The sequence below is a fragment of the Leuresthes tenuis genome, unplaced genomic scaffold (genome assembly GCF_036924035.1).
Source record: "Leuresthes tenuis unplaced genomic scaffold, fLeuTen1.0.hap1 SCAF_17, whole genome shotgun sequence".
NCBI classification, from domain to species: Eukaryota; Metazoa; Chordata; class Actinopteri; order Atheriniformes; family Atherinopsidae; genus Leuresthes; species Leuresthes tenuis.
Window position 1 is genome coordinate 18834247 of NW_027325371.1, and position 24406 is coordinate 18858652.

The 24406-nt window shown below is 39.9% G+C and overlaps 1 protein-coding gene and 1 long non-coding RNA gene across 6 annotated transcripts in view; both read right to left on the reverse strand.

Moving 5' to 3' along the window:
• Nucleotides 1-1865: 1865 nt before the first annotated feature.
• The window catches only part of LOC140272835 (interferon-induced very large GTPase 1-like), a 35619-nt gene continuing 13078 nt past the window's right edge, over nucleotides 1866-24406 (reverse strand). Inside the window, exons 1-6 of one of the 5 annotated variants that reach the window (XM_072368316.1) lie at nucleotides 11865-12010; nucleotides 11152-11727; nucleotides 9113-9150; nucleotides 8442-8535; nucleotides 8024-8061; nucleotides 1866-7928 (exon numbers count right to left, since the gene is read on the reverse strand). In XM_072368316.1, coding sequence (XP_072224417.1) covers nucleotides 3057-7928; nucleotides 8024-8061; nucleotides 8442-8535; nucleotides 9113-9150; nucleotides 11152-11725 — 5616 coding nt within the window. In that variant the 5' untranslated portion in view covers nucleotides 11726-11727; nucleotides 11865-12010 and the 3' untranslated portion in view covers nucleotides 1866-3056. Of the gene's footprint in view, nucleotides 7929-8023; nucleotides 8062-8441; nucleotides 8536-9112; nucleotides 9151-11151; nucleotides 11755-11864; nucleotides 12011-24406 lie in introns of those variants that run through there. The other 4 variants (XM_072368318.1, XM_072368317.1, XM_072368315.1 and 1 more) reach the window with 4 other exon arrangements.
• On the reverse strand, nucleotides 12095-12981 carry LOC140273727 (uncharacterized). Its single transcript, XR_011908053.1, has 3 exons — nucleotides 12869-12981; nucleotides 12324-12424; nucleotides 12095-12243 (listed from the first exon to the last, which is right to left on the reverse strand). It is a non-coding gene; the product is annotated as an uncharacterized lncRNA (long non-coding RNA).

Consider the following 24406-nt stretch of genomic DNA (forward strand, 5'->3'; position numbering starts at 1 on the left):
AAAGCAAATATGAAACCCAATCAATCGTGATTAAAACAGTTAAACATTAAAATCGCTTTCACTGACCAAGCAGAACTCCAAACTTAAACCCAAAATGTGCCAAGTAAATATTTAAGTTATTATTATTAATAATAATATAATTGACATTTTCCAGCTTGCAAATTGAAGTGATTATTAATGCTACAAATTTTGGCAATAATAAAATCAGGCATTTTAAAAATTCAGGAAAAGTAATGAACTTTTACTTCTTGTTTGATCTATTTGTTGTTTAATAATTAAATATGATCTTATTATAATGTTTCAATAAAAATAATTACAAACGAAAATGACATTTGTTCATGTCATTGATCAATAATCCAATCCTAGAAACCTGTGCTGTGGTTCTGACCTGACTGTGTCTGTGTCACATTACTGAATTGTGTCCATTTAAAATGGATTCTAACTGAAACAAAAACACTCGTATGCTTGAAAAAGTAGCTGCAGTGGTACTAAAAAATTCAATTGCTATTAGTAAAATCATATTTTATAAATATGAAATATTGCTTCTTAGATGCCATAAAGGCCTTTGACCTTGTAAATCACAGAAATCTATTTCTAAAATTGAGTCAAGCTGGTGTGCCTAAATATATAGTAAGATGTATGTCATATTGGTTTGCTAATCAAACCATTCAGGTTAAGTGGGACACCTGTGTGACTGCACCCTTCCGGGTCAGTAATGGTGTCAGACAAGGAAACATTTTATCCCCTGCATTGTTCATTTTTTATTTGAATGACCTTTCTAAGCAGTTAAATCTGTGTAGAACTGGCTGTATGGTTGGAGACACAGTTATAAAACACTTGACGTATGCTGACGACTTAGTGGTTTTTAATCCAAGTTCAGCTGGTCTTCAGAAGCTGCTTTATGTATGTTTGGTACATAGTGAACTACATGACGTTAAATTCAATCCATCAAAAAGTGTAATTCTGATATGTCGCACTAAAGAAGACTAATATAGGGCTTTCCCTAATTTTAAGCTGTCTGGGATCTTACTGAACGTCTCAAATGAAGTAAAATATCTTGGTCATGTGCTGACAGACCGTCTTTCAGATGATGAGGACATTTACCGTCAGGTTCGAAAGTTATATGCTCTCTGTGAGAGGATTCTTAGCTTTCTGGCCACAGCCCTATTATTCCATGGTCACCATAGTTCCCTCCTCAGCAGCATCATCACAGGATCATTTAAAACAAACCATTGGTCCACTCAACCTTTTTTTCTTCACTCCACCAGTTCTAGAAAATTCTAACTTCTGATTTGGACTTAAACCTAAAGAACTAACTAAATTCCTTCTGAACTGGGTAATACCTCTTGAGTTGGAAAGGGGCTTTCCAGTCACTGCACACTGCTTCCTGACAAGCTCTCATTGGTTAGCAAATTCAACAACTAGTGTGTTTATGCTTGTTCATTTAGGCGGATGCACATGCATACAGAGATGCTACCTGGTGCACATGTGTGTGCTGTATCAGAGGATTGTCCCCACTGGAGGTGGGGCACAGCCAAGAATTAAAATATTAGTCCAGATTTTTTCATTTTAATTTGGCCCAGATGGAGGTTACTGCATTTTTTTTATATGGGATGGCTTCTTGAACTTTTTTATTTCATTTAATTTTTTTGCATTAAAGCATCCATCCATCCATTTTCTATACCCACTTAATCCAATTCAGGGTTGCGGGGGGCTGCAGCCTATCCCAGCTACCACTGGGCGAGAGACAGGTTACACCCTGGGCAGGTCGCCAGTCCATCACAGGCCACACAGAGGCTTCTCTATTATGTGACGCAAAATCTATTTATTACATTAGAAAGAAAAAAAATCTTTTCAGAAAGAGATTTCTTTGGATTTAACTTTATTAGGTCAAAATATGTTGATTATAACATGGGTGATATATCATTTAAAAGAATATCAAGTACATAACTGCTGAATATAACATGAGAAAGAAGCCATTCATCCACTGAACAAAAAAATAAACATTCAGGGAACAAAACTTGATCAAAACAAAAGATTCACAAAAAAAAGAAAAAGAAACTTTAAAATGTTGAAATAAGAAGTTTGCTGCTGTGGGGCCAAATACTTTGTGACATGAAAGCTCACAAAAATGCCACAATTCAGATATGCATGTTCTATTAATCTTTGTAATGAGACCAAAACTATAAGAAACAAAATGGAAAAACTCCAACAAACTGTGGCTCACGTGTCCTCTTTCAAATGAAGTAAATCAAACACTTTTGATTTTTTTAAGACACCAACTCCCAACATGACATCCTGCATTCTTTCCATTTAAACTGGAGGGGTGACATTTTTCTCCTTTACTCTATTTTCAAACTTGGATTAAACCTCCAGCTTTGATGACATGTGTGATAAGATTAGAAAGATTTAATAAAAACTGAAAAAATATATAGTAAATATATAGTAATAGTTTACAGTAAAAATAGTAAAACAGGAGTCCAGTCACAGCCAACAGCCTGGTTTCATCAGAATCTGTCCATGTGATGAACTCAGAAATTCTCTTTTCATTTCTTCTTTAAATTCCCTCCTGATGAATTTTCATAATGTTTGAAACAAAGAAAGTGAAAAACATTGTATGAACTAAAACTTCTTATTCTGATCTCTTAAACATAACTCAAAACCAGAAAGAACTTGGTACATATATTTATTCAGACAGGGGAAGAGAGAGATGAATGAATTCTAGAAAGCAAAATGAACTCTGCACACAGTCTAAACTTGCAAAAAGCATGAATCTGTCATATTTCAGAGTCAGACCTTCAGACAAAGTCTTCATTCTGATCTGTGCCATAATTTATATCATCATCTTAAAATGAATCACTAATAATCAGACGGACAACATGCTGAAGTTCCCTTCAAGCCATATCCACAGATCCTTACACATCACAATCTAGGATAACTAACTCTGTTTAGAACTGAATTAAACGTGATCAGATAATATGTGGTTTATTCTTGGCTTCTTCCTAAACATTTCCATTGAATGGAAGCAGATAGAGCTGCAATTTGCTGCAGTTTTATCACAATCTGCACATTTCATCCAGACTTTCAATGGCCTCTTTTTTAGTGTAGTTTCTCCACTCACTGGGAATTTCTCCTCTGCCCTGGAATTTCAAGTCATAGTGGTCTTCCAGTTCCTTTTGAAAGTGACAGACAAACCATTTCCAGTATGCCAGCATAGATGCATCTGCTGTAATCCTCCATGATGCATACCTCTCCCCAGCAGTTGGATACTGTTTGTAAGCTATTCTCTCCTCTGAGTCATGATTGGGGCGGAAATATCTGTCACTTCCTACTAATGTGGTGCAGAAATCAATGACCAGATCCACTGTGCCTCTTGTGTGCCATCCTTCAACTCCAGATGGTCGATGAAAAGGAACACTGTGTTTTTCAGGACTGTGATCCTTAAGGGTGTTGATGCAAACGGCTGCACAGAATGGACATCGTTCCCAGCAGCAGTTACACAGCTGCTCAATGAGAATTTGGTCGGGCTTCTGCCTGCACTCCTGCACCATCTCCAGAGAGAGGCGACTCATCCCTTCAACGATGGATTTAAGGCCTTTCTCTATCTCTTCTCTTAGAAAATCAAAATTGTTGATATCTCTGAAGTTTTTACAACAAATGGTATCAAATGCCAGCTTATTCAATGAAGCAGAAAATTCCTTCATCCACATGTCTACATCTCCTGACATCTTTTTGACTTTCTCAGTTGCTTCAAATAAAGCTTGACTGGCATGTTTGCTGATGTCGTCTGCATTTTTCTTGAGTATCTTCAGTCCTTTGTCTTTGTGATTTGTGAACATGTATTTCTTTACTTCTTCTTTTATGAAAGCCTCTACTTGCCTTCTTGGATTTTGTATGTAGGTGATGAATCTACTGAACTCTGCTTTCTCTGCTAGAGACGTCAACACGTGTTTCTCCAGGTTCAACCTGTTCCCACTGAATGCTGGGTAATTGCACCTCATTTCTCCTGCGAGATCAACAGCAGTCTTGTTGCAGACAGCCTCATGGGCAGAAACCTTCAGTTTTTCACAGATCATTTCTCCAAACACCACAGCAGATGAGTTACCTTTGCAATAGCTTCTGAAAATGTTGTAATACTCCTTTTTCTTGCTGTCCAAATATGTGAGAGCGTCATTGTTGCGTTTGTATGTGTTGTGAGACTGTAGAAGCCAACTTGCTGTCCTGTCAAAAACATACAGTGAGAGATCAACTGTAAACTCTTTCTTAAATGTAAATTTCTTGCCTGATTCAAATTCTGTCACTTTCTTTTGAACATGTTTGGCCACTTCTTGCAGGTAGGTAGATCTGTAGCCTCTTGTTGCAACAGGTTTGTTCTTGATGGCCTCAAGAGATTGTCGTTCTACATCATTAATGAGGGATTTGATCAGTTTCTGTTCTTCATGTGGAAAAGGATTCCTGGATTCATTTTGTCCCTCATTTTGTTGTGCTGGCGAAGCAAGTCCTAACATTTGTTGGAAATAACCCAATGCAGATGTCATATAACCTTTGCCTTGTCTAGTTGTGTCCTTGGTTTCCCTCTTACTTTCTTGATATTGTTGGCTTTCGCTATAGAGTTTTTGGTACTTCTTTTGAGTTATGTAACCCCAGTAATTCCCAGCTTCTGACAGGTTTTTGTATCTTCCATTCCTTTTTGACTCATTGATGAGAGACCATTCAGTCCCAAGGTCTTGAAGGACAGCTGACTGATCTTCTTCCATGTTGATGTCCTCAATGGGTTTCGTATCTGAGGTTAATTCAGTAACCCAGTGACTCCAAACAGAGTCAAACTGAGCTTTGAGTTCCTCTTCATTTTGTACCACGTCTTTTAACATGTGTGCAAGTTCTTTGCTCTTTTGCAGCAGGTTGGTCTCAAACTCCACCTTCTTACTGTCCATCTTTTTACGAGCATTCTTCTGCTGAATAACTTCATCCAGTTTTCTTTTCACTCCTCTAATATGATCCTCGTGAAACTCCTTGATTTTGTTGTCAAATCGGCCCCGCCACTGAACCAGGATTTCTTTGTCACTGTGATCCTCAAAGTAAGCAGTCATATTTTTCTGAATTTCCTCATATGTTTTGCTCATTTCTTTGGAAAGATAACTGAGATCAACCTTGTCAAGTTGTCCCTTTTCAATTCTGGGATAAAGCTCGTTTTCAAGGGTCAGCATCTCACTCCTCAGGGCCCAGGTCCAGTTCCCATACTCAACCTCAAGTTTTCTGTACACTGCAATTTCTTGAGTGTTTTTGAAGCTGAAAACAAAGTGTTCATTCATCAACGCATTCCACAGGTCCTGAATTTTGCTGTTTAAATGAGACAAAGTGGTCCCAGCAGACTTTGAGGCTTTAGATAGGATGGTTTTTTTCAGTTCTTGGACACTTTCACTGTAATCAGGATTTGGAGGTGCCATCGGTGGACTTCCCTCCCATAACTGGGCAAAGTATTTCACATCTTTTTGCACATCAAAAGCAATGACATCACTGAAGCACTCAACATCACACGCCTCCTCTTTGGCAGCTAGTTGAGCCATCTTGTCCAGTTTTTCTTGCAACCGTCTCTTTCCATCCATGTTTTTCTCTGCAGCTGCGATATCTGTAACATTCTGGTGAACAAACACACAACTTGGAGAAAGCTCAACTTTCTTCATCCTCATGAAAGCCTGAACAACAATCTGCAGGACATCTTGCATGTCAGCTGGATTCTCACCAAAGATGTTGATCAATGTCATGTTTCCCAAGCCAACAACAAAAGTTGCCAGCTCGTTGTCATGGTGAAGAGTGGCGTTACCTGCCAACTCAAGAGCACGCAGTCCTTCAGTGTCAACTACGAGAAAATAGTCGAATTTGAAATCTTCCTTGAGTTCCTCTGACAGTTTGACCAGCTGCATGTAGGCACCTTTGGTGCACCTGCCAGCACTCACTGCAAACTGCAGTCCAAACATGGCATTCAGCATGGTTGATTTTCCACTGCTTTGTACACCCAAAACTGACAACACAAACACTCTCTTGTCACCCAGTTTCTTGATGACTTCTTGTAAAAGACTAGAGATCCATATCAAAGGAACCTGACCAGCATCGCCATCCATCAGCTCCATCGGGTGTCCTGATATCATCAGATCTGCAGCCAGCTCAGGGTATTTAACCCAATCATCCGGTTTTCTGTGCGTTTGTTCCTTCTGAGATTTATGGGCTTCGTAGATCTGTCCCATTTCTCTGAAGATGTGCTCCAAGCCAAATGTTGCTGACTGCAGCTTTTTTGATAACTGTTCAAGCTCAGTTTGTTTGTTCTTTAGCAGAGCAGATTTGTCATGTTTCTTCTTCAAAGTCAAAACCTCAGACCATGTTTCGTCATAGTTTTGGAGAATTGAAGAAAGATCATCTGTGGAGAGGCCATCTATCAGGATCTGAGTCCACTTAAGAAAGTATTCTTTGGCTTTTGGTGGCAAACCCACGAGGCTTTCAGTGAATGACTTCATCAGTTCACTGTTGGAAGCAGCACATTGTTTCTGTCGAATGTGCTTGAGTTGCTGTTCCTTCTGACCTTTTTCCTTCTCAATGTGACCTTTCAGGTGATACAGTTCTTTGTTTATTCTGCACCACTCATGCCAAAGTTGGCCTTGACAAGGAAGAAATGTATCTTTGATCTTGGAAACATCCATCCCCTGAATCAGTTTTACTACTTTCATTGCAGCAGATTTCCCTTTCTGGCAGACTGTGCCATCTTCATCCACTCTGATTCCAGACACCTCAGCCATAGATTCAAGCCGGAAGGATTTATGAGGTGCAGACAAAAGTTTTCTGATTATGCCTTTCAGCTCTTCAGAAACATCTGACTGGCTTCTGTCTTTCAGGCCCAGTTTGTATTTGTGTGCTTTCATCTGAGATGCACCACAGTCACTGTCAGCAATGAGAATAATTAGAGGCTTTGGAGACATGTAAAGCGTCTGTATGACTGCACTACTGCCATGACTTTTTTCCAGAGTTGGTACCAGAACAACAACGACAGAAGATTTTTCAGTCAGTATTTCACGCTGCTTTTCAATTGATAGAGAATCACCGTGAAGATTACAGAAGGCAATGCAGTCATTGAAGGACTCGTTGGGTTTTCCAGCAGGGCAGTACCAGGCTACCTCTGCCACACCAGCCATCAAATGACGAGATTTGGTGCTACCTGGACAGTTTCTGTGAAAGAAGGCGCTGTGTCGGTTGTTGATCAAAGTGTTCATGAGCTGAGATTTAGACTGAGACAGTGAACCCAGGCGGAAAAATGACACCATGGGTGTCTCAGCTTTGCAGATGGGCATGCTCTTCATGATTGGCTTGGAATCTTCTTTGCTTTGATTGGATACTATCTTCCATGTTTTTGTTATTTGCCTGAACGTCCACAGAGGACACTCGATGTCCATTGTGATGGGGTCAGGAACAAGCAAAGGTAAGGCATACTGGCACTGTGACACCTTTGTGATCATGTTTTGCTGAAGGAAGCTGTTTGAGCAGTGAAATACTGCCATTTGAACATCCATGGGGTGCACGTGAGCCTGTTTTGACTGATCAATGTCTACACTGGTGCTATAGAGACCATCAAAGTTACCGTCATCTGTATCAACAGTGTCAGATGTTGGAAAAGACTCTGAATAACTCACCTCAGAACCATCTTGCAGTACAGGGATATATCTGGCTCTGTGATCTAATGTCATTAACCTCTGAAGAAAAGTATGAGCCAGATCCTTTTCAAGTGTATCATTGCTCTGTGTCACAGGTGGACCTATTTTAAGAAAGTCTGCTGGTGACATCTTGTGTAGATATTTGTGCTGAAGGTGAAGTCTGCCGAGCAGCATTTCAGTTTCTTTTTGCCGTTTCTTTCTGTTTTCTTCAGAAATGTCCCATGTCTGCTGAAAATAATAAATCAATAAATTATATTTAACTGTTTGTAAAATATAAATAATAGATTATCCAAAAGATCATGTGAAGTAATTAAGTGACTGACCTTTATTTCCTCTCCACTTATATCCATGTTGAAAGTACCTGCAGAAAAGAAATGATTTACCAGATTACCAGGACAGATCAGTGGGATTTTAGACAGTAATAGTAAAAAAAAGTCTTGACACACCTATACTAAAATATGCAGAACTAGACTTAAAGTTTGGAAAAGCAGGGAAATCTAAATCTAACAGGGGAACTGAGCTAAACAGCTAATCAGAATATGGCCTTCAAAAGAGCTCATTTATAACAGTCTGAAACAACTCAAACCTTAAAATTTCCTGTACTGGACAAACTTTCTTCACTACTTAATTTCCTAAGTGTATATCCCAGCACCATTCTAGAATGTGGAATATATAACAATAGTAGTCTGATCTTGTAACAAGATTTTCATTGTACAATTAAAATCTTTCTGGAAAAACGACCTTTCTCCTTTGTTTCATGTGGAACAGATTTGACTTCAGACTGTCCTGGTGTGTTGTCATCACTCTTCTCTGAGCGTTCAGCACCATCATGTTCCTTTAATGGATCACAAGAAGAAATGTACACATTTAACTTTACTTATGAAGACTGAATGTCAGGAATAATCACATCAGCAAAATAAAACAATTATAAGACAAGCAGGCAATATCGAAGTTCAGTCCTTCAAGGTTTTATTTTAATTGACTTTCTGAAATCACTTTTTTGTTATTGAGGTTACAGATGTGTGGCTGTTTAGTTCAGTAAATTGTGAGGAGTGCTTGCAGCTGAAGGTTTACAGAATTCCCAAATAAAAAAGTTCTATTTATATCACCAATAATTCTGAAATCTGGGTAAAATGCAAATGTTTGATTAAAGCATTAGAATAGACAGATACGTCTACTAAGCTTTCACCTTTGAACCAAATTTATCCCAATTTTAGCCGAAATGTCTTTGGATCTTAAAGATGCTTTTAAGAAACCTTTTCAACCAATTGAAAAATAAATAAATGAAACAAAAATTGTCAGTTTTTTCATTTTACTGGAGGTTAACCTAAGATTAGATAAAATAAATAAAAGCCTGACAAACACTGTGTACTAAAATTATATGAATGAATCACTGGATAAGTGAAACTTACCTTTAACTTGATTTCAGGGCCCGTCTTCATTTCTTCTTCTGCATGATAATGACGGAAAAAAAGCAGATTGCATTAGTTCAATATTTGAAAAGTGACAAATCAAAGCGCAGCATCCTACAATCAGTGAATCTACAAATATCTGTTCTTTAATCCCACAACTCTCAACCTCCCCACATAACACGCATCCCTTACATTTCTGTTGATGGTACTGTATATAACCCTCCCACCCCCTAGATGTTTACTTAAATATTTTTATTTATCCTCAATTTATTTTACTCCATTTTATTAATATTTTGCAACCTTGAAAAGTTGAGTTATTTGCAATTCACTTTTCACTGCTAGTGTTTGTGCACAGCCGCAGGGGACAAATAAAGATTCTTGATCAACTTTCTTGAGTATGACATCTGCTCCGGAGTGGAAACAGTGTTTGCCTTCATCCCCTGTAGGGGGCAGTAGTGCATAGGTACAGTGGCCCTGAAGTGCAAATCACAATGACAAAAGAGAGCACAACAACATTAACCAAAACGGAAAAGCTGGGTACCCTCGGGCGACATGAATCGTCACTGATTGGACGGGTGGTGGTCCGTCTTTTAAACCGGAAATACTATGTTTTCAAAATATAAGCCTGCAAGTGACAATGTACGTGCTAATATTAAAGAATATTTTGATGCGAATATCCCGTCTTACATGCTGTTTTATCTCTTGATGTAAACAAAAAGGTCTCAAATTATATTGACAAGAGGTTATTAAACTTTATACGGAGGAACAAAAACCACTATATTAAAAAAAATAAATAAATAAAATCAGTAATAATAAGCCATCAAGAACCCATCTTCACTTTGAAACTTCATACCAAATTTTATTTTCTCAAAATTAGGAGACCTAAATTTCTTTGTAATTATGTTGAAAAAAATCCCCTCAAAACTACTTTCATAAACAGATGCTTCTTCTTTCGTTCTTGGTCATTGATCTACAAACATAATTTCTCCCCACATAGATACAACATGTAGAACAATATTGGTATGAAGTTCCAAACTGAAGATGGGTTCTTGATAATTTGTTTTAGCCAGTTTATTTTGAAAGTATTGTTTAAAGTGTAAAAAGCTAAAAAGTTAAGGCCACCATTATCATATGAGTTCATTATTACTGTTTTTTAATGTTGTGTAACATTGTGTTTTCTCTGTTGTCGTTGTGTTTTTCACTTCAGGCCCACCGAGCCATTATGGGTCATATTTAGGGAAATCAACAAATGATACATGATTCATAATAACTGGAGGACATATTGGGGGAAAGTGCTCTAAAAATTGGGAATTTTCTTTTTTTTTCATTCACCCAACAAAGGTATAGTTACTAAAAAAAAGATTGCTATTAGAATTGGCCTCATTGACCATCACTAGTTAGTTTTTTGTAATGTTAGATTGGATGCGGTGTGCTTTGTTGGAGGGCTATGAAACCCAAGTAGTTCCAGGACGTTGATTACACTTTGCATCAAGTCATAAAATATAGGACATAAAATATATTATTTGTTATTCTCCAAGAGCAGCTATCTGCCCGTATATGATCACAGCGAAAAATATCCAAAATTATTTGGGAAAAGTTAAAGAGAGATTGCTTTTTCACCCCTTGTGTAGCCTTGTGAAGAACTTGCAACCTGCCCAGGTTATACCCCACCTCTCCCACAATGGTAGCTGGGATAGGCTCCAGTGAGCAGAACTCCCTTTAGTGTTGATCTTATTTTTTGTAATATTGCAAACATTTTACATGCTTAGAAGCTATGTGAATACAAAGGACATGATGTGGTATTTTGAGCAGAAACTGTGCATTGAAACATGTTAGTTTGTCAGTGCTCCTACATTTTTTTCCTTATTAGCAGCAATAAGTGTCACAGTATTAATCTATACTCATGCTAATATAATTGTGAAATGATATGTGTATTTTGGTCATAATGAAAACCAGATTTATTCTGTATTTTTCCTTTTTAGTATTTTGTTCAACTTGGTAGAAAGTAAATTAAAGTTCTGTCCACACTGGAATCTCACCTGTTGTCACTCTTTCCTCTTTGTGCTTTTTGGGATCCAGGTGTTCTTTCTGCTCTTCAACATTCTCAAAAATCTGTCCGTTGTAGCATTGTGGGTTGTTTTCAGAGACCATGACGTGTATTTTTTCCAAAAGAGCAATTATCTGGTTTTCATCCATCATACTTCTTGTACATGTGTGGTATCTTTTTTCAGAAAAACTACTATCAGCTTTCAGGTCTGCCAGTGCACTTTCACAGCTTTCATCTGACTTGTGAGTCACAACTATCATTACATAAGAAAGATTTCCTTTGCCAAAAACCTTTTCTAACCACTGTATTCCTGATCTGTATTGGCTGCTGTGAAGGCCGTTTGGCAACAGTAAGATAAAGGCATGGACTGCCTGAATGGATGGGATTTCGTCAGCATTTGGAAGACCAAGCATGTTAATAACACAGATGTGCTGACCACACAAATCATACAGTTTGGATGAAAACTGCTCCATGTTTGTTTGCTTGTCATGGTCAATTAAGATGTTTTTTGATCCAATCTCAATGGAGTTGGTGTCACCAATTAACACAAGTTTGAGTTTAGGCATTACTGAAAAAAAAAAAAAAAAAGAAAAAAAAAAAAGAGGTTCAGTAGTTAAATCACAGAGTTCTTTATAATCTGCTGAGACTACACTTCAAGTATGAGCTGTAAAATAAGCCTTACAACCAATGATCCTAAAGTATTACCTTTGTCATGGCTTGCCTCCGATGCAGTTTTGGTTTCAGTCTCCCCTTCTGTGCTTCTTTCACTCTTTTCTGAGTGTTGAGCATCATGAGGATCATTCACTGGATCACACTAAGAAAAATGGGATTTTATTTGGTGATTAGTTTCAGTTTTGAACAAATTGAGAATATGATGTATAAAACATGGAAATGGATTTTTTGAAAATTCAGGATTGCACATGTGAGTTGTGCAATAATCCTGAGCTGATAAAAAAGAAGTCATAACTTAAAAACTATGCAAATATTTATTGTTGTAAAACTGCTGTAAGGATATCTAAAAGAGGGAGAAAATATCTGGTTCTCACCTTGGTGTCATTGTTACTCTCCTCCTGGACTGCAGGGCCTTAAGAGAAAGTAAAGTACACGTAGGATTAGTCTATGAAACAAAATACCTGAAAAATGATTTTTAAATGTTTAGATTACCTTCATCACTTGTCACAGAGCAAACCAGTTTGGTTTTAGATTCTCCCTCCCCTCCTGCTGGTGTGTTGTCTTTGTTTTCCTCCATCTTATCTGCTTTTCATCTTTAAAATACAAGAGAAAGTTTCTCATGAAATTGCCATAATACTTTAACACTGCAACTGTTCAACACCATTCAAAGTGTAACCCTGATGAATCCTGCCTGCTGATATTGGCAGGGAAATGTTCCAAATACTGCTGTTCAAAAAGCTGCAGACTTGTCTTTTTTCCTGTTTTATTTGGCATGAACAGAGAGGATGCATTTAAACAACAGTGCATGACAGAGTTAATGGGTCCATTTTAGATATGTACATTGTATTTGGAGGAAAATAACAGTTACCCTGAAACACTTACTCCCTCATTGGCTACATACTTTTCTTTTTGCTGAAAGGTGGATATCTGTTTATGTTCAAAATCACTTGGAGGTTTGCTAAAGGCTGGATTTTACTTAACTTCAGAGGAGTGTTTGTTTCATGTTAATCTAAATGGAGATTCTATAAAAACTCAACCTTTGGACTGTGTCCCTTGGAAGGGCTCAACTGTGCTGCTGTTTAAAGACGAAGTCCAGCTCAAAAGCAGCTCATTTATAGGGCGTATACTTGCGCAGGTGTTCAGATTTGTATAGTTAAAATGAAAAGAAATTAAGACAAATACTGATCAATGTACATATAAAATGTATATTTGAGTTAAACCAAATCAAATGTATTTGCTGATAACTTGTTATCTTTGATCTGTAGGTGTGATCTGATAAGCCAAGTTGAACTGTGAAGACAGGACTATGCACTGCCAGTCAGAAGGGTAATGGGCAGTTTTCTGTGGAGGCCACAGCTCAGTATAGTAAAGCGAGTTAGAACAGATTTGGCATGCAAAAGGTTTATTTTAAATTAAAACATTTGGCACTAGTCACTTTATTTGGACAATGTGAACTGTATTGCACTACCATTTTTTTTTTCAAAAATGTATTTATTTTTTATTTCTGTAAAGAAATCATACATTTTTGTTCTATTGTTTCTATTGCTTTTATATTTTTATTCTACTTTATATTTATACTGACTGCCTTCTGCTTCTCGGAGCCTTGCAACCCAATCTCGTTCAAATGCGTTTTTGAATGACAATAAAGTCTGTCTAAGTCTGAGTCTAAAATACGGTATCAAATGATTTCTGTGTAAATTCTAAAATGTTAGACTTAAAGTAAACAGTTTATAAAATGAAGGAGCATGACGAATATGTGTATATGCACAGTTTTAAAGAACATCTTAACACAAGTCTGTACAGCCAAGAGTGTTAAAAAAATACAAACTCACCTTTGATTGTCTCAGCTCTGTCTGAGCTGTGTAGCTGTCGCTGCTTTGTCAGGAATGGTCCTCTGGCTTTCAGATGTGTGAAATGTTAGATCAGATGTCTGTTGGTTTAAATACATCTGCCCTTACAAACTCCTCCCGTGGTCAGTGATAGGCTGTGGGACTCTGCGCGTTTGATGTTGCTAAAAATATAAACGAAAGTAAGAGCAGTTTCCCGGAAACCATTTCATTTACAAGAAACTGAGATTACAGAATATAGTGGACAATAGTACAGTCTATATAACTGTAACACTTTATGGTGGTTCAGTATAAAACCAATAGTGCTGAGGAGGTACGTTTTTCAGACACAAACTATGATTTGGTGAATCTTCCTGATCTGCATGCTATAATAATTTCACACTATGTCTGAGTTTTCTTCCTCAACTTTCTGGACTGCTTCCTAAAATCCACCCATTTTCTATACCCGCTTAATCCGTCGGTCGGGTCGAAGCGGTCATCGGGACAGGTCGCACAACCACACACGCGCACACTCACTCCAGAGTCACCAATTAATCTAACATGCATGTTTTTTGGACGGTGGGAAGCTGGAGTACCCACGCATACACAGGGAGAACATGCAAACTCCACACAGGAGTTGGAGTTGAACCTTCCTGCTGCGAGGCGACGGTGCTAACCACCAGCCCACCTCCTGACAGTTCTTGCACCAGAGAGAGCAAGACCCGAACACAGGAGAAGAAAAAAAATGTCTAAGTATGCAAGCTACTTCTTCTTCTCTCTTGATGAGCTGGACAGCATTGAGGAGTGCACAAAACAAAATGAACAACGAAATACAGAAATGTTTGATTGGAAACACCGTATCTCTCTTCTGAAGATTAAGTCTTATAAGTGATGCCTGGGAAAAGGAGACCAAGTTTCACAAGTAACAAAAGAAATATTTTACCGTAACATCTGGTGTATCTAACGCCTGAGAAAGAATATCAAGTCTTACAAGTGATTTAAGCATGATGAGACACAAGCATAAGGCTAAATAAAATTTTCCATTACACTTGGAACCAACAGACACATTTCATGGGGCCAAAATTCATTCAAGTTATTGGAGCAAAACAGATTAAATGGATCTCTTCAAAAGATTGACATATGGCTTGGTTGCAGATACTCGGCCATGGAAACCCACTCCATGAAGCTCTCTATGCACTGTTCTTGAGCTAATCTGAGGGCCAAATGAAGTTTGGAGGTCTGTAGCGATTGACGGCCTATAGCGCCTCAGCATTGCTGTCATTTTACGTGGCCTACCACTTTGTGGCTGAGTTGCTCTCGTTCCCAATCGCTTCCACTTCGTTATAATACCCCTGACAGTTGACTGTGGAAGATTTAGTAGCAAGGAAATTTCACACCTGGACGTGTTGCACAGGTGGTATCCTATTACGGTACCTGCGCTCCTGAGCGCGACCCATTCTTTCACAAATGTTTGTAGAAGCAGTCTGCATGCCTAGGTGCTTGAATTTATACACCTGTGGCGTGATTGGAACATCTTAATTAAATTATTGGGATGGGTGAGTGAATACTTTTGCCAATGTAGTGTAGCAACACTGCAAGGTCAAATTCTGTTTACTTTGCATTCATTTCTTTCTCTCTTTTGAGTTACCTGTGATTTGGCTTCTCCTTCCTGGTGCAGCAAAATAAGTGGCCAAGGCCTGAGGACTTCATCATACTGCAGCCTTCAGCTTTAACAGATTGAACCATATGCTGCATGTTCATTGGGGTGTTGGGGGTTTATTGTGTTTTTTCTGTTGTTTGAGATTCTGTTTCGTTTTCCCCCTTGTGTTATACATGGTTTAGCTCAACCAGTATTTAAGTTCCCCTTATGTGTCTCTGTAAGTAGGTCATTTTTTAAACATTTTTTTATATTATTATTATTAGTTCTGTTCATGCAGGCATTTGTTTGAGGTTCTGAGTCTGTTTGAATGTAGTTCTATTTGGGTGTGTCTGAAAAGTCTGCATATTATAACTGCATAAATGTCAAGGCCAAAGAAGCCGTTGTATATCAAAACTCAGGTGAGAGAAAAAACATGTCACAGTTTATGTTTTAATAGTCTTGTTTTCAGTTTCTTATGTTTTCTTTCTCATCATGTTTTCAGGTTCTTGTCACGTTTCTTCCCTGTCACGTTAGGTTCACTCATGTCACCTGTTTGTGTTCTCAGCTGCACGTCATCACTAATCACTTCCCCACAGTATTTAGTTTCTAGGTTCACTTGCACTCATTGCAGAATCCTCACCAACCCTTCATGCCACAGTACCGAAAGTTAAGTCTGGTTTTGCCTCCTAGTCTTGTTTCTTCATAGTTAAGTATTTTTGATTATCCGGCTTTCTGTTCTTGCGCCTCGTTTTTTGGAATAAACCTTTTTTTTTTTTAAATTGAAGAACTACTTCTGGGTCCTACCTTCATCCATTGTTCCTGACAGAGCATGGTGTACTAAAAAGGAATGTTATCTTCACTTTTTTTTTTCCCCCTTGTCCTGTTCAGCATTATGGCAGCAGAATTGTAGTCTGAATACCTTTGATGTCAAACAGATTTGCTTTGCCAAGGGAAGTTTTATAAATGTAAAGCTCCCCTTGATGCCCATTTATTTATTTCTGTTGACAATATATGACATGTAATAGAACTGAACCGGACCGGGGGACAAGGAAAGAAGAAGAGGAAAGAAGAGGAAACAGAACAAAAATAGAAACAAAAACCAGACAACCAGCTGCTACACCTGTAAAAAACAAAACAGACAACAATCCATGGCCTCTGAGGGGAATCCAGCCTTAGCGCCACCAGGAGCACCTGAAAGCAGACAAGCAGAGAAAAAACAAACACACAAACAAACAAAAACAAGCACAAGAAGCGGTAATCGCATACAACACAGCTGTGGATATAGATGACCTGAGACGACATGATAATACATCAACTGCTTAGCGAGCATGCTACTGGACTAATGTGTGTGTGTGTGTGTGTGTGTGTGTGTGTGTGTGTGTGTGTGTGTGTGTGTGTGAGAGAACATGCAACACCCATGGCACAGGACCTACATGATAACCGTGCTTAGTTATGAGTGTATAAGTGTACAGAGCCACAATCCACAGCCCCCCCAAGCAATCAGAAGCAGGCAGAGAGGGCCACACGACCCAGGCCACCAGCAGCCCCCACGGAGCACAGAACCCATGAAGCCCACCGCAGGGACAACCACGCATCCACCCAGAAGACTGCAGAGGAAGCCCCCGGACAGAGCCCCCATAAGCATAGGGCAGAGGCCCTCCGAGAGCCAGGGGCAACAGCCCACTGACCCCGCCAGGCCCCAGCCGCCCAGACACGGGCCGTGCACTGGACCCGGCCCCAGGAGCCCGAGCGCCCCCAAACCCCCCGGCAGAGGCCCACCCAATACCCAGGAGGGCCAAGCGCCCCAGACAGCCACACAGTGGGTCAGCGCCTGCCCCAGCGCCCCTGGCCAAGTGCCCTGGGAGTCAAGACGTGCCCACAGGTGGGTGAAGTCGCGAGCAGCGGGGAGAGGCAACGCCACCCCCCCCATCGGGAGAAGCACAGGCAGGCCAGGCGACAGCAAGTCCCAGATCCAGGCCCAATCATTACCACACACACTTTCACGTCCCATACATCCACACGTCCTCCCTCTCTCGACTCCGCTGGGGTGTAGTGCAGCGGGCACACCAGGGGGCCAGCAGCCCCCCAGCCACCACAGACCCCGAACCAGCAGAACAATTAATTAATCCTCTTGGCCCCTCCCGCCCCGAGCAGCAACCAGGAAGCAGGGGTGTGGGAAGAAGACCCCTCCCCTCACCCTTCTGGCTCTTCAATATTTTCTAATAGTGAGCGATTAAAATTGAGGGGCAGCCAAACTTGTAGAACTGGGAGCGCGGCCCTCTGGGCAGCCTACATACCCAAAGAGCCCCGCCCACCAGATGCCACTCAGTGTAACCACCCCCCAAGACCTAATGTGTGTGTGTGAGTGTGTTTGATAAGTAGTAATGTCTAAGGTGTAATTAAAACAGGGGCGGGGAACTGCAGAGTGCAACCAAAGGGGACCACCTACGTGGCCCCATCCACTACACCCCACCGAACACACATGCCCCCAAAACCCTTCATGTGTGAGTGTGTGCTGTGTACAGGAGCCAGAAGGGAGAGGGGTATGGGGATATGGGCAGCCAGGGACTGGCTGCAATAGGCATCCCCGCTACCTGGGAGCCAACCCAGGGCAGGAGGGGCTGATGTCCACCAGGCTCGGGGCCTGCAGCGACCATATTCCGGGAGCTACTGTACCCCCAGAAGGTACCCATCCCGCCCCACCCCACCCCGGAGGACCTCTACAAAAAACAAACAAACAACAACAAAAAACAAACAAACAAACCACCCGGTCACACCAGTCGCAGCAGCCCGGGCCTGAAACCCACCATCACCCAGGCCCCCCCAGGCCCCCCCCAACAGGGGAAAAGCACCGCCCCCCCCCCCCCCCCCCCCCCCCCCCCACCGCACGCCCCAACACCCTGAAAAAAAACCAACCATCTGCTGACACCTTGGAGGTCCCAGAGCAACAAGCCCGGCACCAGGACCTGCACCAACCCACCCATACTGTGGCGCATCCAGGGCAACCCAGCCCCCCCAGGCACAGGCAGGGCCCCCCCCGGGCGCAAGGCAGCGCCCAGCCACCAGGGCCCAGGCCCAGCACCACCACCCACGCCAGAGCGGCCCGGCCACCCGGCATAGCAGATGGTTTTATGGGGATCATTGAGAACAAATAATTAACTTTTGGTAGTATCATCATTTTAATGGTTGTAACTCTCCCCATAAGTAATATAGGTATTAATATCCAACGAGAGAGATCGTCCTCTACGGTCTTTAATAATTGCACATAATTTAGCTTTGTTAGCTCTGAGAGCCAGGAGGAAATGTTTATGCCTAAATATCTAATATTTCCTGACTGTAAAGTGATCGCAGGTATATTCTGGACTCTGCAGTTAATGGGCAGAACTGTGGTCTTAGACCAATTCATAGAGTAGTCAGAAAGTGCTGAGAATTTATTCATGAGTGATCGTGTGAGTGAGAGACGTTTGAGAGTTCTGAAGGAAAAGTAAAACATCATCAGCATAAAGACTTATTTTATGCTCAATATTTTGGGGTTGGATGCCTTTAATATTTCTATCTTGTCTGATAGCAGCTGCTAAAGGTTCGATGAAAATAGCATAAAGTGAGGGAGAAAGTGGGCAACCCTGTCTTGTACCTCTCTGCAGACTGAAGCTTGTAGAGGTTTGATCATTTGTCCTGACACACGCATTTGGGGAGCTATATAATATCCTTATCCAGTTGATGAAGTGTGACCCAAACCCAAATTTGTTTAATGCTGCGAATAAAAATTTCCAGTTCACTCGATCAAATGCTTTTTCTGCATCTAGAGAGACTATTGTGGTTTCCCGGTTGTTGATGTTAGAATAGTCTATGAGATTAAATAGCCTGCGAGTGTTTGTGGATGAGTGTCTACCCTTTATAAAACCTGTCTGGTCAGGATGTATTATAAGTGGAGTTATTTTTTCCATTCTTTTGGCAAGGGCTTTACAAATTATTTTGAGGTCTGCATTTATTAGAGATATTGGGCGGTAGCTGGATGGAAGTATGGGGTCTTTTCCTGGTTTCTGTAGCAAGATAATGTTAGCAGAGTTCATGTGTGGGGATAATCTGCCATTCTGCTTAACTTGTAATACCATTTTGTGAAATGCAGGTGCCAAAACAGTCCAAAATTCTTTGTAGAACTCTGCTGGAAAACCATCTGGTCCCGGGGCTTTGTTACTAGGCATATGTTGAAGGGCTTCATGGAGTTCTCCTATTGAAAGAGATGAATCCAGAGCCATTGCCTGTTCGGTTTGTAATTTTGGAAGGTTGATATTACTAAGAAACTGATCTATGTTACTGTCTGATGGATCATTTTGTGATGAATATAAGGTTTTATAGAAGTCCCTAAAAGCATTGTTGATTACATCGGGGTCATGGGTGACATTTCCTTTTGAGTCTTTAACAGAAGTGATTGTTGTTTTCTCTTTGTTTCTCTTTAGTTGGTTAGCTAGGAACCTTCCAGATTTATTGCCGTGCTCAAAGTTCTCCAAGCGAAGTCTTTGTATCAGAAACTGTGTTTGTTTATCAATAATTTTGTTTAATTCAAGTTTAGCTTTTCTTAGTTCATTCAGTGTGTGTTCCTCTTTGGAGGTACTGTAGACAATTTCTAATGATTTAATCCAGAGTTCTAAATCTGAAATCCTTGAACTTTCCCTCTTTTTCTTATTTGATGAAAAAGAGATTATTTTGCCTCTCATAACTGCTTTTCCGGCTTCCCAAAGAGTACAAGCTGACATTCCTGGCAGGTCATTATTTTCTAAATATACAGACCATTCCCTTTTGAAATAATTAATAAAATCAGGGTCTTTTAGTAATGATGTATTAAATCTCCAATTCCTAGCTGGTGGTGTAACTCTGTTATTCTTCAGTGTGATAGAAACTGGAGCGTGATCACTGATAGTGATGGGGTGGATTTTGGTGTCTGAAATATCCCTCATCAAGGAACTGCTAACTAAGAAACAATCTATTCTTGAATATGAGTGGTGTACCGGTGAGAAGAAGGTGTATTCTCTAAGAGTGGGGTGGTGGGAGCGCCAAGCATCACAAAGACCAAAATCTTTCATATACTGTTTAACAATATTCGTGGACTGCCAGTTCTGCTGACTTCCTGAAGTACTGAGTCTGTCTACTCCTGAGTCTAATACCATGTTAAAGTCCTCTCCTATGATGAGTGTGTTATCTGAGTGATCAGAGAGTGAAGTGAAAAAGGAGTGAAAAAATGAGGGGTCATCCACATTTGGACCATATATATTTGCAATGCATAAATTCATATTTTGAATAGATAAATTAACTATTAGAAATCTACCTTCTGGATCTATAACTGTGTTGTTTACGGTGAAATTTACTCTTCTATTTATCAGAATGGCTACACCTCTTTGTCTGGAGTTGTAACAGGCTGAGTACACATGAGGAAACTGTGCTGTGGTGAGAACATCAGCTACAGTCTTTGATAAATGAATCTCCTGTAATAAAACAATGTCCGCCTGTAAATCCTTCAATTTATTGGAGATTTTTAATCTCTTCTCCCTGGACCCAGCTCCATGCACATTCCATGAGATAAACCTCAGCGTGGACATGCTCAGACTAACGCAGTGAGTGCTGGATGCTTGCTAAAAGCATCCCGTGCGTGTGTGTGCATATATGCTTCCATGAACATGCCATTGTTGGTGTTTCAGTTGTCAGTCTGGGCTTGCTACAATATGTACTTGCGCTGTCGATGCTGTGTGGAACTTGATTATGTGCTCTGCTCAAAACTCTATGTGCGCCGTGCTTGTTAACATTACTTATTAAGGTGGAAACGCAGCGGGTTGGGGAAGAAAGACAGAATAGAAAAACAGTGCAAAAGAGTGTTAGTGTGAGATAGAAAAAACAAAAACGAAAACAAAAAAACATACCCAAATAAACAAATATGAACTGCATATATCCTATGCTGGTGAGACTGGCAGTGAGCTATATATTTTTGCCTTGATAGATAACTGTGAATTGGATAGATTATTTCATCTTACTTATGTCATCTACAGTGAAATGATTCATACAAGTTAACGAATACAGATCACCTGCAGTTTAGAAGAGCCAAGGAGTGGTTTCCTGGTCGCGGTACAGCTGCCCGTTGATGAATAATTTATCCACCGCGATGACAGCTCGGGAGCCTCCTTCCATGAACTTTCTCCGGATGGGGAACAGAACTCTGCGTCTTTCCAGGATTTCTTTGGGAAACTGGTCGTTGACGCTGAAGTCCGTTCCTCTCAGCTCCCTGCCGCGTCCCCTCACCCGGACCTTCTGTTGGTAATGCTCGAACTTGGCCACAATCGGTCTCGGTCGGCGGGCATCAGGTCTCTTCCCTCCCAGGCGGTGGACTCGGTGAAAAGTAATGTTTTTCACTACATCTACTGGAAGTTTCAGTTGATTTTGGATGAAGTTTTTCACTGCGAGTTCAGGATCCTCGTCTGCCTGAGCCCTTCAAGTAATTTGACTTGAATAGCATTTTTGAAATGTTATTTTCTGCATTTAGTCACTGTGATGGTTAGGATTAGGTATATAAAATTATATGGTTTGACATGACAAGATATTATGGTGTACTTGGTCAAGGTTAGATATTATAAACAACATAGTTAAGTTAAAAAACATGGCTTGCGTTACAACTTAACCTGTAATAATTAATCACATCAAAACATCCACATCCTGTATTACTAGTTTCTGAGCCCAACCCCCTGAGCTAAACACTCAAATTTACTTCTATTTTCTGGTCCATTTTTAAAGCCTCGAATTACGAAATTTGGGTAGTTGCTAATGAGATCACTGATACAAACTCTGAAATAAGTTTCCTTCAGAGGAAGGCTGGGCTCTGCCTTAGATATGGGGTGAGGAATCTCTGCTTCCTGAGGGTGCATGTTATAGCTGAGTGTTTTGGGTATCTGGTTAGGATGCCTCCTGATCACCACCTTTTGGAGGTTTTCAGGCATATTCAACAGGGAAGAGATCCCAGGGCACACGCACAACAAGCAGGAGGAATATTATATATATCCCTTTTGGCCTGGGAACAGCATGAGAGCCCCCAAAATGCGACCTTGAATTAGCAGATCAAAACAGGTGGATGGATTTCTCTCGTCTTAACTGCAGAAACCTGTTGGTTTTTGCTGTAATGGCTGTTATATTTTTCACACTTTTCCTTCATCAACCTGCTCCTGTTCCTCTTATTGAATAGTGTCAGGTGATTAGTGTATCATGTGGGGAACAAGGATCAAACAGCATGTAAAGCATCCCTTTTTCTATGAGTGCACACAGAGCCCAAAGAGGTAGATAAAGAGGGTTGATAAAGAAAACTTAAGAATCTCATTCACAATACTCAATATCAAAAATTAGGTTTTGTCCAACCAGCAAACAAAAAGAAAGCCTGGCTGTGGCAAATTTGTTTCATGGTACTCACTTTCAGCCAGATGTTATTTTTGCAAAGTGTTTGTCATTGTTGCCTTTCTTCATAACAGCTGCACATAAAGCTTTTAAACTTTTAGAATGACACTAAAGACAAACATTTACCTTTGACAATGTCCCATAATAACGCACAAATCACCTTTTCTTTAAATGATTTCGGAATAAAATGGTTTATAATAACGCACCTATACTATTTTGTTTGATGTTTTAGTATAATTTAACCTCAGTGTAGTATGTTCTAATCTATTCTTTCCTCAAGATGAATCAGCCTTGAAACAGTTTTGAATGTCATGTTCCAAAACAAACATACATTAATCAAATTCGTTCATGCCTCAGTACCGAACAAATTATTACAATTTGTAGGAGCCATAATATAGCTTCCATCTACCCGAGGACACCTGGGTCCATGTGTGACTGCTGACTGCTTACTTGCTTTGTTTGAAATGGTTGATTTATTCACCAGCTTACTGAGATAACACACGTTTATATTTCCACACAGACAGACACATATCAGACATTATAACTGGAAACTATGGGACAATCACTGAACTGTAGTTAGGTTTGACTGTTTGGCTGAATGGAGGTTTTTAGTCCCGAGATGCAGAACATCTGCTGCTATAACTGAACTGAATAAGATGTAGAGAGATTTGTACTTTAGTTGCTTAAGCTATATTTTAGCCGATCTGGCTACATTTGTCAGTACCAAGTTGAACTGATGTGAAACAAACACAGAAAAGTGGGTTTGTGGGAGCAGATCCTTCACACACTGAATGATGGTTATCTGTACTCACGACCTAAAGCAACAGGCATTTATACACAATGGGGTGCTGCAAGATGAGTTTTGTTTCCTCTGGCTCAAATTGTCTGATGTAAATGATGAGGGATACATTATTTAAAACGCATTCAAAGGATATGTTGAAAGCAAATATGAAACCCAATCAATCGTGATTAAAACAGTTAAACATTAAAATCGCTTTCACTGACCAAGCAGAACTCCAAACTTAAACCCAAAATGTGCCAAGTAAATATTTAAGTTATTATTATTAATAATAATATAATTGACATTTTCCAGCTTGCAAATTGAAGTGATTATTAATGCTACAAACTTTGGCAATAATAAAATCAGGCATTTTAAAAATTCAGGAAAAGTAATGAACTTTTACTTCTTGTTTGATCTATTTGTTGTTTAATAATTAAATATGATCTTATTATAATGTTTCAATAAAAATAATTACAAACGAAAATTACATTTGTTCATGTCATTGATCAATAATCCAATCCTAGAAACCTGTGCTGTGGTTCTGACATGACTGTGTCTGTGTCACATTACTGAATTGTGTCCATTTAAAATGGATTCTAACTGAAACAAAAACACTCGTATGCTTGAAAAAGTAGCTGCAGTGGTACTAAAAAATTCAATTGCTATTAGTAAAATCATATTTTATAAATATGAAATATTGCTTCTTAGATGCCATAAAGGCCTTTGACCTTGTAAATCACAGAAATCTATTTCTAAAATTGAGTCAAGCTGGTGTGCCTAAATATATAGTAAGATGTATGTCATTGGTTTGCTAATCAAACCATTCAGGTTAAGTGGGACACCTGTGTGACTGCACCCTTCCGGGTCAGTAATGGTGTCAGACAAGGAAACATTTTAT